This window comes from Parasteatoda tepidariorum, chromosome 11, assembly GCF_982258835.1.
Source record: "Parasteatoda tepidariorum strain Cologne lab strain chromosome 11, Ptep-v5.0, whole genome shotgun sequence".
NCBI lineage: Eukaryota > Metazoa > Arthropoda > Arachnida > Araneae > Theridiidae > Parasteatoda > Parasteatoda tepidariorum.
Genome location: NC_141765.1, coordinates 80,574,464 through 80,589,951, shown reverse-complemented (window position 1 = coordinate 80,589,951; position 15,488 = coordinate 80,574,464). Strand labels below are relative to the sequence as shown.

Genomic DNA, 15,488 nt, shown 5'->3' with positions numbered 1-15,488 from the left:
TGGTGTTTCAGATTCATGAAGCGAAAGAACTTGTCTGTGCGCCAAAAAACCACAGTAGGTCAAAGATTGCCAATGATTGGATAGAAAAAAAAGCTTCTTTTTTAACTTTTGTCTCTAAAAAGATAGAGAAACGTGGACTGAATCACAGACAATTAATAAACATGGACAAGGTTCTGCTTTTCTTCGACTGCCCTCCCAACTGTTGGAAAATGTAAACAAATGTTTTCCTCTCTTCTGTGTCACTTCCTGGGGGAAATTGTGTCACTTCCTGTTGTGTCTCAGCTAGAAGGAAGTGGGTGTTTTTGTATTTAGTTAGTTATGTTTTGCTTTGCATAGAGTTATGTTCTTTTCTTGAAGAGTTATGTTTAGTTTTGTAGAGTGTAGTTTTCTTTCTTTACATTTAAAGTTTTATCTTCTTCAATAAACAAAAATATACAGTTTTCTGTGAATTGAATTCTTCATTTACCATAGATGTCTGCAATATCTGAAACTTAATAAGTTGGCTCCTATATTCAGCACCAACAGGACTGTGGAAGAAGCAGGGACAAAATCCATGGCCATAGTGACCACAGGCCACAGAAAAATGTCCTTTATCTGTGTGCTAGGATGTTCCGTAACAGGGGAGAAGCTTTCCTCTTTGCTTATCTTCAAGAGGAAAACCATACTGAAAGGAGATTTTTCTAAAGACGTAATTATTAGAGCAAACAAAAAGGGGTGGATGTGCGAGGATAGAGTGCTGCAGTGGCTGGATTTGATGTATTGGAAGTGTAAAGGTCCTTTTTTCCAGCCAAGCGGATTATTGATCCTCGACTTGCTGCGCTCCCATAAAGTGAAATCTATTAAAGATTTGTGTAAAAAAATGCCCACAGAACTTGCTATCATCCCTGGTTGCCTAACGAAGATACATCAACCTCTTGATACATCATTCAAGCAAGATGAAAGGCGACTGTGGGAGAACTGGATGGAGCACAGTATCCACTCCTAGACTAAATCCAGACATGAATGGAACAGAATTCTGTATTGGAAGTGTAAAGGTCCTTTTTTCCAGCCAAGCGAATTATTGATCCTCGACTTGCTGCGCTCCCATAAAGTGAAATCTATTAAAGATTTGTGTAAAAAAATGCCCACAGAACTTGCTATCATCCCTGGTTGCCTAACGAAGATACATCAACCTCTTGATACATCATTCAAGCAAGATGAAAGGCGACTGTGGGAGAACTGGATGGAGCACAGTATCCACTCCTAGACTAAATCCAGACACAATGAGACACAAATTATGAGGAGGTCGCCGCATAGGTGTCCCAAGATTGGAAAGCTGTAAAAAAAAAAAAAAAAAAACTGTGACAAATAGTTTCAAGAAAGTTGAAATCATCCCAGGACATAATGATTTTTGTACATTAATTATTTGATTGATATTTTAATGGTTACTTCAAATTAAAATTAGAAAATGCTTAATATTTACTTAGAAAGTTATTGAAATCTATTTTATGTAGTAGGATTATTTCAATTTTTTCTATATTCAATATCCTTTTATTGGTTTTTATTTAATGATTTAAAATGTATGTATATAAATATATATATATATATATATATATATATATATATATATATGTATGTATTTAGAACATAGGGGACAAAACCTCTCCCTGAGGGCATCCTGAGGTTGCATGCACTCCCATGCTTGCACCCAATAAAAAGGAACAAACATACCTAGAGGATAGCAAATTGGCTATCGACCTGGTAATTATTGAATTTATGCCTCTGTTCCCAAGTGCATTGATGATAGTCTCAACAGGGACTTTATCAAACGCACTTTCAATGTCAGTAAATACCGCAGGAGCAACCTCCCTATCTGATATAGTTTTCTCAAGCAGGAAGGAGAGCTCATCTAAACGTGTACGCTAATATAGGTGTTTATATTGGCTATATTATAACAAACATCAGTTTGATACAGTGTATTGTCTCAGTAAGTATTTAACAAATTAATTTTCCTCTTATTTGTTACTGGGACCAAAGAGTTTAAACTACAGTCCCTGGCCAAATTATTAGGCACACTATAAGATTCTATGTAAAATCTTTATTATCAGGTGATGCTATACAGCTGTATTGTTTTCACATGACTGAAACCGGTTTGCACTTGTTTACGTTCGTGTATCATTTGGTTAAATTAGAAGATTTTTTTAATTTTTTATTTCCAATGAGCTGCACAAACGGTCTTGCCGATAAGCAGACCTAGTGCTTTCTCCAGAGGTGGTATCCACTCTTTCAAGACCACCACAATGGGTGAGATACCGTTGGTCATGTTAATTTGGACGTATAGTTTCTGCCACAATAGATGGCAGCACCAAGACTCTATTTGGATGCTGAAGTGCACTAGGAATTTAATTTTGCCGGAAATGCCGAGAGCCAATAAGGCACTCCAGAGATCTTTTACATGCCGCATAATCATATGACATGGCCGCTGAGGATTTTCTGCATTCCGAAAATCCGGTGTCTGGGCCGGGGATCGAACCCGCAGACTTGGACTCAGAAGGCCGACGACAAACCAACTGCGCCACCTAGCCACGATAAATTAAAAGATATATAATATAAATTCGCCGATATGTTATATAAATATAGAATATTTATTATATCACGTAATATATTAGTATGTTACAATAATTAGACCAAATTATTAGATACACTGTGTTTTTTTAATAATTACATGTTTTGCATGAGTTTGTACGTAATACTTTTATTTTTAAAATACATGTAATGGGGTTTTATTCAAGAGATTTTTTTATGCTTCCTATTTGTATTTATTTTTAATGTATTGCATTACAATGTTAACTAATAGATACACTAACGTAAACAAGTGCAAATCAGTTTCATCCGAGTAAAGCCAATAAAGCTGTATAGTATCATCTGATAATTAAGATTATACATAGAATCTTATAGTGTGTTCTATAGTTTGGCCAAGGACTATATAACTTAAAAAAAATCAATAACTGGTATAAACTGTTAACTAGGACTTGTTTTAAATATACAGTTTGAATTAATATGAAAGAAGTTAAATAAAAACCAAACGGCATTTCAAAGTAAGCATGTCAGCAAAAACAGTACTTCTTCAAAGGACACACTGCCCTGCTATCATGCTGGGGCATTTCTGTAGTCAGTGGTTCAGCCCTGAGGCCCACAAGGGGAACCACTGAGTGGTTCAGCCTATTTCTTCAAAAAAGAATAAGAACTCTAGGTCTCATAAATAAGTTAAGGTAGGAAATGATATTAATCATATGAGAATTCTTTTCATCATTATATGAGATAGTTTAACATTTAAATATTATTCAATATTTTCTTGTAATTAATGAATTTTTATTTATTCCTATACAATTATCTTTAAAAAAATATTTTTCAAAGCAAGCATTTTTATAATTGATTTGTAAATAAATGTTTTGAAATGCTTATTATGTTTTTATATCTTGTTCAAGGTCTTTCAAGCTCCAAAATCTTGCTCCCCATTTGAGGCCTGTAAAAATGCCAGGACTTGATTCAAAATTAAGCACAGTTCAAGAATCAATCTTTATTTTTACACCTTTTCATAGAGATAGAGATAAGAATGCCAAAGATAAATGCAAAATAGGTATTTATTTTTTATTCATTCTATTACATGCTTTCATATGCTTTTTTTTCCTCATTAGTATTTATTTTCTTTTTAAATTTAAATCTTGTCTAGTGAAAAAAAAACTTGATATAAAGATTGTTGCCTAAGATGTTATTAAAGTACCTAATTAAGATTCTGTTTTATATTCAAAATACAGGTCTTTTTGAAACCTTATTTGTCTATAAAATAAAAGTTTCTCTGATGCCGAATTTTGAAAATTTTGTTTACAATAAAGGGTACTTGTATAACTAAGTAACTGTGGCGAAAAGCTCTAACTATTTTTTCTGAGATAACAGAACTATTTGGCAAAACTTTAAAAAAATATATAGTAAATGTGTCATAATTTTGCCGTATAATATAAAATTTCATAATATTGTAATTACCACGTAAATAGTATTAATAGATTATTGCTTACTTTTTCTTTTATTCATTGAAAATGACATTTAACCTTAAGCAAATTGCAACCAAAAAAATTTTAATATTGTCTGTTTTTCAATACACCTCATAAACTTAGTATTCTTTTTCACAAAAATAGGCGAAGAAAAAAGATTTTCTATGGAAGGATTTTGTTTAAAATTTAGTATGTAACTGAAAATTAGGCAAATTTCTTTGATAGGAAATCTTCTTATAGTTTTCCTATATTGCTGTTAGTGAAATTTAACATGTTTCTAAGTTTTCAATTAAGATATGTGATACATGTTTATAAGCTATTTTTCAGTCTTTCCTGATCTTAAACTTTCAGTTAAAAAGCTGGGATGTAGGCTTGTTCCTAAGAAGTTGAACCCGGAAATAATTATGGGAAAGCTGAAAGTTATTTTAAAAAATGTGGTTTTGGCCAAATATGTATATTTACTCCCTTTTCTGAGATGAATTTTGACCCAGAAATAAGAATCTTTTACTTTTCAGTGGATTTTTATCTTTTTTTTTGTCTTTTTTACCCATTTTCTCTGTTTTTAAATTTTTTTTTGTTGATTTTTATCCTATTTCAGTTGTTTTATGATCAAATAAGTTTAATATCACAGAAGAGAACTTAGTAAAAAATGTGATCAAAAATCAATTGGATTTATGCTCACACTATGTTTTTTTTTCTTATTTTTTTTAACACGAGCTCTATACATGAAAGTTCAAGGTTATGACATTTTTTTAAAGAAGTAACATACCTCATTGACAATGCCTTGCATTTTCAATTAAATTTTCTACTTGCATAATTGTCAGTAATCTGCAAAATGGTAATGCCCAGAGTGATAGTCAACAAATTGATTTTCCTCTTGCTGAGTTTGTCAAGTTAAAGAGATTGAAGTCATTTCATTATGTTCAAATTTGTATTGAGGGACTGAAATACTTTGATCTTTCCAAAAATAGTGAAACTAAGTTTAAAACGTTAAATGAATTACAAAAATATGAAGAGCCAAATCCATTTAAAATGAACTTTTATTAGATTTTTTTTTCTCAATGAGATAAATGCAAAGATACCAACTTGCTCCCCTTGTGGGAAATTTTTTTTTCAGTCATAGCAGTTTTAATGTATGATTCTTAGTTTCAGAAATTTGATTTAAAGATATTTCCTCCTCCACTAAATATGAATAATCTACACAAGTGCAATCTATATCTGAAGTATAATTTATGAAAAAAATCATTTTACTTAAAACAGAAAAAGTTAAAATTGTTTTAATTGCAATTTATTCAAGGTTGCTTTTTTTTCTTGCTTTTTTTCTGTAGATTATTAATGTAATCTGTGTTATATTCATTTTTTAGATTTTAAATGGGTTGAAGGTGATGTTTGTGAAGTTGCCTTGCAAGTATTTAATCCATTACCTTTTGAGCTTAAAGTTACTCACATGGTAAAAATTATTTTATTGACTTTTGTTTAACAATATTTTAAATTAAAAAATTAATTCTTGCTAAGATACCTAAAACACCTGTCATGATTTCTTCTTAATGTCAGGCTCATAATAAAATATGCTAGTAAAAGGAAATATTAAAAACTATATATATATGGACTTTTTAACTTTATTTCTATGTTCTTTTTTTGTTACATTTTAAATGCAACTTTTTTAAAATATTGGTTGTCTCTATTCAAAATCTGCATGTACTATATATATATATGCTTGCCTGAATTTTTGCATGATGAATAAATTAAAAGCATCAGATTCATTTTATGTTTTACTTGTGTGTTACACAGTATGTATGACGTATTACACAGTATGCTAAAATTCAATAAATAAAAAAATTTTATAGTAAGCAAAGTAATGCTGAACAATCCAATAGCAATACTTAAATTTTTTTTACGGATTTAGCTTTATGCTATTCGACTTAAAAAAATTTTACTACAGTAATTTCTGGTAAAAAGGTCATAGCCTATATGTATTTAAAAGTTAAATACTGCAATCATAATGGATTTATTCAAAAAAGTTTTAAAAAAATATTCTGAGATAGTGACCAAAATAAGTTTCTGTTGAAAATGGTATTCTTTTTCTTATTTTTAATCACTACTTTTTAAAGTTTTGGCATTACAAGAAAAGCTTTTGAACACCAATGTCAGCAATTTTAGTGGCTGTATGCACATGCATATTAAATTCCAATATGAAATTATAATTAAATCAGAGCAGTATATTAATTTTTCCATTTCCTTTATCTATATTTTTTTTGTAAACATTTTATTTTCAAATTGTTGAATCTGAAAATAATATATTTTCATTTATTTATCAGCATTGATTACATTATCTGTAACTGGGATTAATTTCCTATTTCTGATAAATAATTACAGCCATGTAATTAACTAATCACCCCATTTAGTAAAGATAGAAAAAAAGAATGTATAGAAAAAAAGAATGTATAGAAGCAGTGTTAATTTTAAGCTGGATTTAAGCAGTACACTGTTTGCTCTTTAGCTAAAAATTTTTTTCGTCTTTCGATCCCTGATATAAAAAATGTATATCATATTTATTATAATCTATGGTGCGCTCTTTTTCCAATGTCAATGCTACTGAAAGTAAGGGGTGACTTAAAATCGAAGGCAGAAAAATTTGTTGGATAGTGGAAATTGAGTTTTCAGATTTATTTTTGGAGCATGATACAAATGGTTTGAGCAATTACGTGTTGATGTATATATTTAAAAGTTTATAATACTGTTAAAATTAATTAAATATTTACTTCTTATAAATTTTTATTTTCAGTTTTTTTTTTTAATTTTGTAAGTATTGGACGTTGGTAAATCTTTACACACTATTTTTTTTCTTCACAAAAATATGTTGAGAATTTGAGGTGCGACTTAAAATTAATGGCAGCTTATATTAGAATAACTGTGGTATATAGAAATACTGCTTTGCATTATATATCTGTGCCTTGAAAAAAGAAGTCACGGGAATACACTATTGCCAAATTTGTTTTTTTTTTTTTGTGCTTGAAAGTTCTTATTTTTCCTTAAAAGTGGCTAAAGAAAATTTTAGTAATGTTTTTCTCAAGTGTGACCTGTATAATGATGCAGCATATTGTTTTTTATAACTTCACCCTTCTATAAAGGTTACTGAAAGTATCCAATTATATCTCTGTATTTCTTTCTCTCTGATCTTAATTTTTTAATTTTTTTTTCTGACTGCTTTCCTTTAATGTAGATAAATTTTCCTCCAATTTAGTAATTTTAAAATTTGTAAGAGTTTTTTCTGTACTTAATAATTTTTAGCAATGATTGAAAGAGTGTTGTTGTAGGGCCTTTTAGCTGATGATATACCGTTTGAGAGCTTCCCTGCTTGTCTTTCTTTGCCTGCAGAATCAGGACCATATCCAGTTAATTTATTAGGAACTCCTCTGAATTCTGGAGAACTTCAAATATTAGGTTTGTTGTATAGTTTTTTATTCACATCCATATATACTATATTTTTGTAGTGTTTTTGTAGCCCGCAAGACGAATACAAATGCTAAAATTTAGAATTTAGTTTTGGTCAAGTTGGTTAAGAAAGCTGTAAAATAGTCTAAAACAACTGTTCTCTACCTTTCTAGATGTACAAACACCAATTTTGTGAGAAGAAAAGAAAAAAAAACACGAACTTTGAGACTCTCAAACTGATAAATATACAAGGAAAAATATGACAACATAGGCAGATACCTATTCCTATTATATACGTTATAGGTGTGAAAAATATTTATATTGTGAATATTTAATATGGTAAATTGCAATTGGCACAAAAACATATATAACATACACATTCATGATAGATTCAATAGCGATAGAAGGATCGACTCGAATGCGACTGGCTGGAATTGCGTTATCGAGCATTTTCTTTCTTCCTATGAGAAAACATTTGCTCTGCAGATGCTCAAGACAACATCAATCGTGTGAATTCCCTTCCACAAACATTACTTCCCCCCCCCCCTTTATTTAGTCACGCTTCTGTTTTATTTCTTTTATTATTCGAAAAAATGTATTCCTTGTTTCTAAATTTAGCTCACCCTGTCTAGGTTAACTTTCATTAACGAATTTTTCTACTTTCATATTTTTTAATGTTACTTCCCTGTTTGACTTTCATTTCAAATATAATATTTAAATTTTCCCTGCTTTCATTCGCTTCATCTGTTCACCACCCACTTAGCAAAATGCCAGATGTGATATCTCACCAACATTAGCTTGCTTTTACTTTTGTTTTGGCAGTTAGCTAAAAATAATTTAAAAACAGAATCCAAAATACTCAATATATATTATTGTTGTTTACATTTTATTGTAAACGGGGGCACAATGAAAATTATGATTAAAAGCTGGGCCGTGAATACTGAAAGATTAAGAAACGCTGGCGTAGGGCATGCGTTGTCCAGTTATTTAATTGTCACACCTCATATATCTGATGTGCAGATATGTCTGTAATTAATGAAATAATAAATTTCTAACTTCCACATGGCCTATGGGTTGCCACATGGAATTTATTTCTTTTATACTTAAATGTGCTATGTTTCCCATACTGGTCTAGATAATATTTTTTTCCCCTCCATAAACTAAGGATGAGATTATTCACAATTTGGCAAATTTTTTTTCACTCTTTGACTGAAATTCAGCTTTTTCATCAAAAATTCAGAAATTTTACTAAAGGATTTTGTTTCGTATATATTACCATTTTCAAATCAAATCTTAAATTTCTAGCAATCCCTTAGCTGAAGTCAATATTGATTAATTAATTATGATATTACTCACGATTGATTACTTTAATAATTTATATATACTTGCAACAGCCAGTTGATGGCCAAAGGGGGCCTTAGAAAGTAAGTTTCCTCAATTTGAGACTAATGACATTATGGTGACTATGTAGTCACCATTGCACATCGGCTGCCTTTCATCTAGTCCTTCACGATGATAGCTTGTTTAATGTCTAACTACTACCAAATTTTCATAGATTCAGAAAATATATATTTCTTTGAGCTAGCTAGTAAAAAAATATTTTAATAAATTAGGATTAAAATAATTGTGTTTGCTATATATTTATTTATCTACTATATATAAATAAATGTATCATCAAATATTTAAAAAGTATAATCGACTAATGGTCATGTTCTAAAGTTCTGATAAAAATTATATTAAGTTTTCTTTGTGTTAAGTACTTTCTATTTTCTTTCCCGACTTTTAGGAAAAAAATTTTTTTTTAGAAAAATTTTGACTTGTAATTATCAGTGGTAATCGAGCTGTTCAAAGAAGCCTCACTCACCCCTATTTTATCCAACTATTAAAAATATAAATAACTCTAATGATTAAATTTGATATTCATAAAGAAAAGAATTATCTCATATTTTGATTGAATTTTAATATAGGTTGTGTAAAAATAAGGATGGTTGAGTGAAAAACAATGCTAATGTATTATTTCTATTCATATAAATAAACTAAAATGTAAATAATCATACTATCCATATTTTGTTTTGGTATTTAGCTTCTCTACTTTGTTTCTACAGTATTGTCATTTTTCGTTATTTATTTTTTCAGTGCCAAATATTATAAATATTAATACATTATTTTATTGAAAACTTTAGCATATTCCTGCTTATTTTTTTAGATTATATTTTTTTAGACAGTGAAATATGCTTTCGAAGTATCAATAATTACAGCTTATACTAAAGAGCAGTTTATTTCTGTTTATGAGTCTTATATTTATTTATTCATTAGTTTTTGGTTGTTAATTATTTTGATGAAATAATTCATTAAAAAAAGACGGATTTCATTTTTCAGGCTATACAACTCATGTATTAGGTGTAAAAAACAATTGTCGGCTGAAAGATATTTCTTCCATAAAGCAGCCATATTTTTCTGTTGATGTTATACCCAAGCTTCCACAAGTACAAGTGTCAACATCATTACCAAAAGCTTCCATGTTTTCATCGCTTGGAGATACTAGCTTTGTTGTTATTAGTGCAACAACAACATTGTACTCTGGTGTGAGGTAAATATGTATTCTTATGTCAAGCGATAGTAGGAAATTACTTCTTAATTCAAAAAGCTCTGCCTACTTTTTAAATGATAAATCAATTTTAAAGAAGTGGTGTGTAGTGCACAGGAACAGCTTTTGATCTAATGATCAGATTTTTATGCAGTATGACTCAAACTTGATGATTCAATAGCTAGCTAAAATTTGCCTATTAATTGCCAAATTAATTGTTATTTCAAGTTACATAATCAGACACAAAAACTAAACTTTCTCTGAATAAACATATCCTTTTCTAATGGATTTGAATTCTTGACACTCATAGTATGGGGTGTAGTGGCAATCTGAAAACTATGGTCTAAAAAATTCAGGAGAGCAGACGCATGTTTGGAGCTTTTTGTGTTAATTTTATTCTTATCATTTTGATCTTTTATAATGATAAATGAGAAAGTAGCACTTATTTCCACATTAAAAACTTACTTATATTTGAGTGAAATTTAAGGAAGGAGCATCTATCTACCATTGATCAATAGATTTTCAAATGTTCCAATCTATAATTTCTGAATCAATTGATTCTGATTTGTCAAATTCTGAATTAGTGTGCTTTTACTATAAAATTTAAATACTTAACCTTTTCTGCTATGTTAATATTCAAATGAGGAGAAAATAGCTCATGCTTATGGACAATTGTGTTAAAATACAATTTTATTTTTTTAGCCAAGAATGTACTGTTACTGTTTCCAACACTGGAAAGGTTCCAATAGAATGGCTAGAAATTAGTATGCATTCAAAATTAAAAAAAGGTAAGAAAGATCTGAGGATAATTAAATCTTTTTTGATACATTAAATCTTTTTTGACCTGGAAGAAGTAATACCTGTTTTACAATGCATCATAAAATTAAAAATTTAAATAGTAGTATTTTTTTTTTGTTAAATAGTAGCCTTTTAATGTTGTTGTCAAAGGGTTATGTGAGAATTTCCATTTTCTTTTCTCTCTCTCTTTTTTTAAAATTTTCACAAGCTAGACTGCTTTGTATGTAAATAACAATTATGTTACAAAATTTTACATTAAATTTCAAAATTTTTAATGCTCTCAGACTGAATATCATGTTTTTATAGATACTTTAAATAAAAAAAAGCAAACTATCAATTAACAGAGCTTGAAACTTACTGTTTTACAGATTTTAGATTATTTAAATGTTTGTCATTTCAGTGTTTATTTTTACCAATTTCATTGTGTAATATACTTATTTGCATAGAAATATGGAATTTCATTTATAATTCCATATTATGTTGTCTCTAGGTTTTAACATTAACAGAGTTTTTGCTCGGAAACAATGGCAGTCAAATTTAAATTTTCAGTTGATAGTAAAGGATTAGTTACATTTACACAGCAAGAAAGTTAATTGTTTACACTAAAATTATGTTACTTTAGAAAAAAAGCATTTGTGAGCTTAATCAGATTAAAAATTAAAAATTAGTATCAAACAATTGACTTAAAATACATTAAGCTTTCATGGATTTCTTATATCCTATGCAAAGTATAAAATAATTAAGAACTAAACAGTAACAGTTTAAAATAATGACATAACATAGTTCCAAATAATTAGAATTATTTTTTTATATTACAGTACGATATCGCAAATCCGTTCCTGCTAGTATTGACGCTGTTGTTGATCTTCGAATGGACTGAGAAGGAACTGTAGAATTTTTTGACTTTTTAAAATGGGAGATAGCATTTCTTCTGTAGCCATTGTGCTACGATTTTTCTACTCTCAAATATACATCATTTGCTGACAAATCAGAAAATTTGAAAATTCATATATTTGCCACATTCTTATTAAGGCATTGTTGTCATTGGCATATAATAATGTTAATTATGAACAAGGTTTCACTTTAAATGAAAAGAAACATTTTAGAATCTTAAAGTAATATGTACATTGCATTAGATATATAAGTCAGAAATAAGTAAGTATGGTGGGATTAAAAATGTTAACTTAAAGGAAAACCTCATAAAAGTCCTGGCAACAATAAGATTTCACTAGTGCAGCGTAAGTTATAAAAGTGAAATAAAAAGTTGTTACCCGGAGCAATCTTGTTTCTCCAAAAGCTGAAGTGGAACAAATGAAAAAAAAAATACTGGAAACAACACAAATAATATTAAAAATGGAGATTGCTCAGTATTTTGTTCCATAAGCTAAAACTGAAGCATAAATTGATAGTAGATGTTGAATGTTGTACTATGCTATTAAAATAATCAAAAGATGTATGAAATTATGTTAGCTTTAAACAAACACAAAATAACTGAAGATGAAATATGTTTGTAATAAAAAAAATTGTGGAATGTAATTATAAATAAAAATTTTGATAATCGTGTATGATTTGCTCCTTTTTGTAGTGTTACTGTTTCTAAATTAAACGAAAATTGATCTAAGTAAAACTTTTGTTTGTTTAACAGTATTTTAAAATGGAGAATATTTATATTCTCCATAATCTAATCTAGAAATATATCTATTTTACATTAGAAACAACGTATATGAGTATGTGATTGTTCTTTCTGTTAGCATCTTTATCATTTGGTTTTTCTAAATTTGTAATTATACCTGTTTTAAGATCTCTTTTTATTATCAAATTGTTTATTAAAAGTTATAATTTCTAGCTGATCAAAATTTAAAAATACTTTCCTGCAATTTATTCTGTTTTAGCTGCAAATCTAAAAATTTACTAATTTCAAAATGAAGTTTACCACTTTCCATTCTTAAATACTGACTTATTTTGAATTAAATGTACACTTTAAGTTTAGTTTTACAATCTGAAATGTTATTTCTTCTTATTCTGCAGAAACTGAACATTCTTTTTTTACTTGGAGCAAAGAAAACATTGACTCACAGTTGCCAATTCCTGTTGGAAGTGCTGCTAGTTTCACTCTCTATATAAATGCCATTGGTGATTTCATTTGTCCTATTAATTCAAAAGAAGGTACTATATTATTTGTATTGTATTTCTTTCTTTCTTTATTTTTGATATCTAATAGTTTCATTTTATTTTTAGAGCAATCTCATTGTACCAAAATTTCAGGGTTCCCATCTTTACGAAACTTTCCGGAACACGTTCTTACGAAGGTGAACAGATAAGTTGACTTTTTTTTTGCTACAATTTTAAAGACTTATATTACTCTAATACAGTCCTGAGAAAAAATGTAGACTCACTTTGTATTAACTCTGTACAAAACAGATTGCCATCTCATGCAAAATTTTATATGTCAAAGCTGCTAGCATATTAAAGTTTCATTTTCAAAGCACTTTGAAATGGTACTATTTATATTTATATATAATGGTAGGTGGGAAAAGTTTAAAGATTTGTTTCTTTTAGATTAACAAAAATTTTAAATGTTTTTAATTTTGACTCTAATAAGCAAATTTTTAGGTCAGTATGCCAATTATTCTGACTAAATTTAATCAAATTATTTATGTAAAAGGAGTTGTAATTTAATCATTAGATTTGAAGAAATCAAATACAGTTGAGCCTTGATCCATTACTCTTGCCCTTTTAGTTTTTCCATTTGTATCACTTTATTTTATTGGCCCTGCCACATCCTGTGTCCATCATTTATAAATTCTACCGACATTTGAAAAAATTTTTGAGATTAATTTAATTTTTACAAGAAAAATAGTAACTCCGGATGCTAATGATGAAGAAGAAAATGAGGATTCGTTACATTCTGAATAAAATGTCTAAAATATCTCACTTGCTGTTAATGCATCAAATGATGAAAACATTAAAACTTGTGATGTTAAAGGTTCAAGAAATGGTTGTAAAGCCTTAAGAAGTGCATAGTAATACTGATGAAAACTGCTAAATGGAGCCAAAACTATTACCAACATTTGCAGAAGGCTTGAAAGCTTTTAAAACCTCTTTAGTCATACAAACTTACAGAAAATGACCATCAATATGCTACAACCGTTGGAAATGTGTAATTTGCACTAAGGCAAAAAGAATGTTTTCAAACTGAAATTTACAAATATTTTAAATGAATGTGTTAATTCAGCTTTCTTTTACATTATAAATGATTTTGCATAAAGTATTTGCATAATTTTTGTTATTAAAATTCTTTACACTTTATTGTAAATACAATGATTTTCACTTATTTCATTTCAAGTCATTATTTGAATTTTTATTGTTAATTCACTTTTGTTTCTCTCTCTCTCTCTCTCTCTCTCTCTCTGTATATATATATATATATATATATATATATATATATATATATATATATATATATATATATATATATATATATATATATATATATAAAAGCCTTAGTGATGAAATTTTATAATGTGGTACCAGTAAAATTATGATATGGTAATTCAGTTGCCTTAGAGTGAAGTAAGAAGAGTTGCCAGTAGTGAATATAAACATTTTCCCAGGAATATTTTTTGAATTGAGTTTTGTGTGAATGAGCACTTGTTTTTATAGACCATCTTCTTGGTGCTACCAATCAAAGAAACTTTTTTATGATTTGAGCACATAATTGGCTAAGGAATGCTTTTAAAATGCAATGAAAAAAGAACTTTTAAAGTTTACATAACCAAACTGTATCACCATAAAACAGTTACCTTTTGTAATATAAAATGAATTTGTGAAATATTAAGTTCATTGCAGAGCCAAAGTTTCTAAAATTCTCAGTAAATATGACTTTTATCAAAAATTAAAAATTTTTTTGAACCTAGCTATATAATTTCTAATACACACAATCTCTTATTTTAAATGTCAGTAATATCTGAGTGCAATTTTGACATTATGAATTAATAACAAGAAAGTCAAATTTCCAAAAAAATACATTGCAAGTTTAACTATTTCCCTAATAAAGCTTAAATAAATGAAATTTTTAAAAGTTTATAAAAAGATTTTTTTCTTTTGCTAAAGATTTATTAAGATATTTTGAAATCTCATATAAAATACAGAGTAATCACATGGAGTAAGACAAATGTTCACACCTACTTTAAATTTGTTTATATATAGATTATCAATTAATACAGACTGATCTCCTAATCCGACGTTATCCCTAAACCTAGTCCAGCTGGGCCAAGATTAGATCACAAGAGAAAAAGTTTTTGTCTTCTCCATAATGGAGGGAAATGAATGAGGGGAAAAAAAAGCAAGTGAGATTTAGAACCGGAAATCTCTACTCAGAATAATGTTGAATATCAATAACATAAAATAAAAAGAGAAGTTATTAGAATTATGTTTTCTTTTGTGCCTATATAAAATTTCTTTGAATTTTAACTCATTACTACATCATTGCTATCTTGCAGAAAAATAAAACACAGGGTTACCATAGGCTACTAAAATGCAACTATTTGCTACTATTTTCGGCCTAAGGCGATTATGGCAACTTTTTTTGTCTGAAAAGGCTAAAAAAGCAACTATTTTCAGGAATAGGCGACTAT

General features: G+C 28.7%; 1 protein-coding gene across 2 annotated transcripts in view; it reads left to right on the top strand.

Annotated features, from left to right (window-relative positions):
• The window catches only part of brun (trafficking protein particle complex subunit brun), an 80,100-nt gene that overhangs the window by 48,252 nt on the left and 16,360 nt on the right, over nt 1–15,488 (top strand). For both annotated transcript variants that reach the window (XM_016073546.3, XM_071187804.2), the window contains exons 13-19: nt 3,468–3,619; nt 5,396–5,481; nt 7,349–7,475; nt 9,846–10,056; nt 10,756–10,841; nt 12,880–13,017; nt 13,090–13,160. In XM_016073546.3, the coding sequence (XP_015929032.1) occupies nt 3,468–3,619; nt 5,396–5,481; nt 7,349–7,475; nt 9,846–10,056; nt 10,756–10,841; nt 12,880–13,017; nt 13,090–13,160 (871 nt within the window). The remainder of the gene's footprint in view (nt 1–3,467; nt 3,620–5,395; nt 5,482–7,348; nt 7,476–9,845; nt 10,057–10,755; nt 10,842–12,879; nt 13,018–13,089; nt 13,161–15,488) is intronic.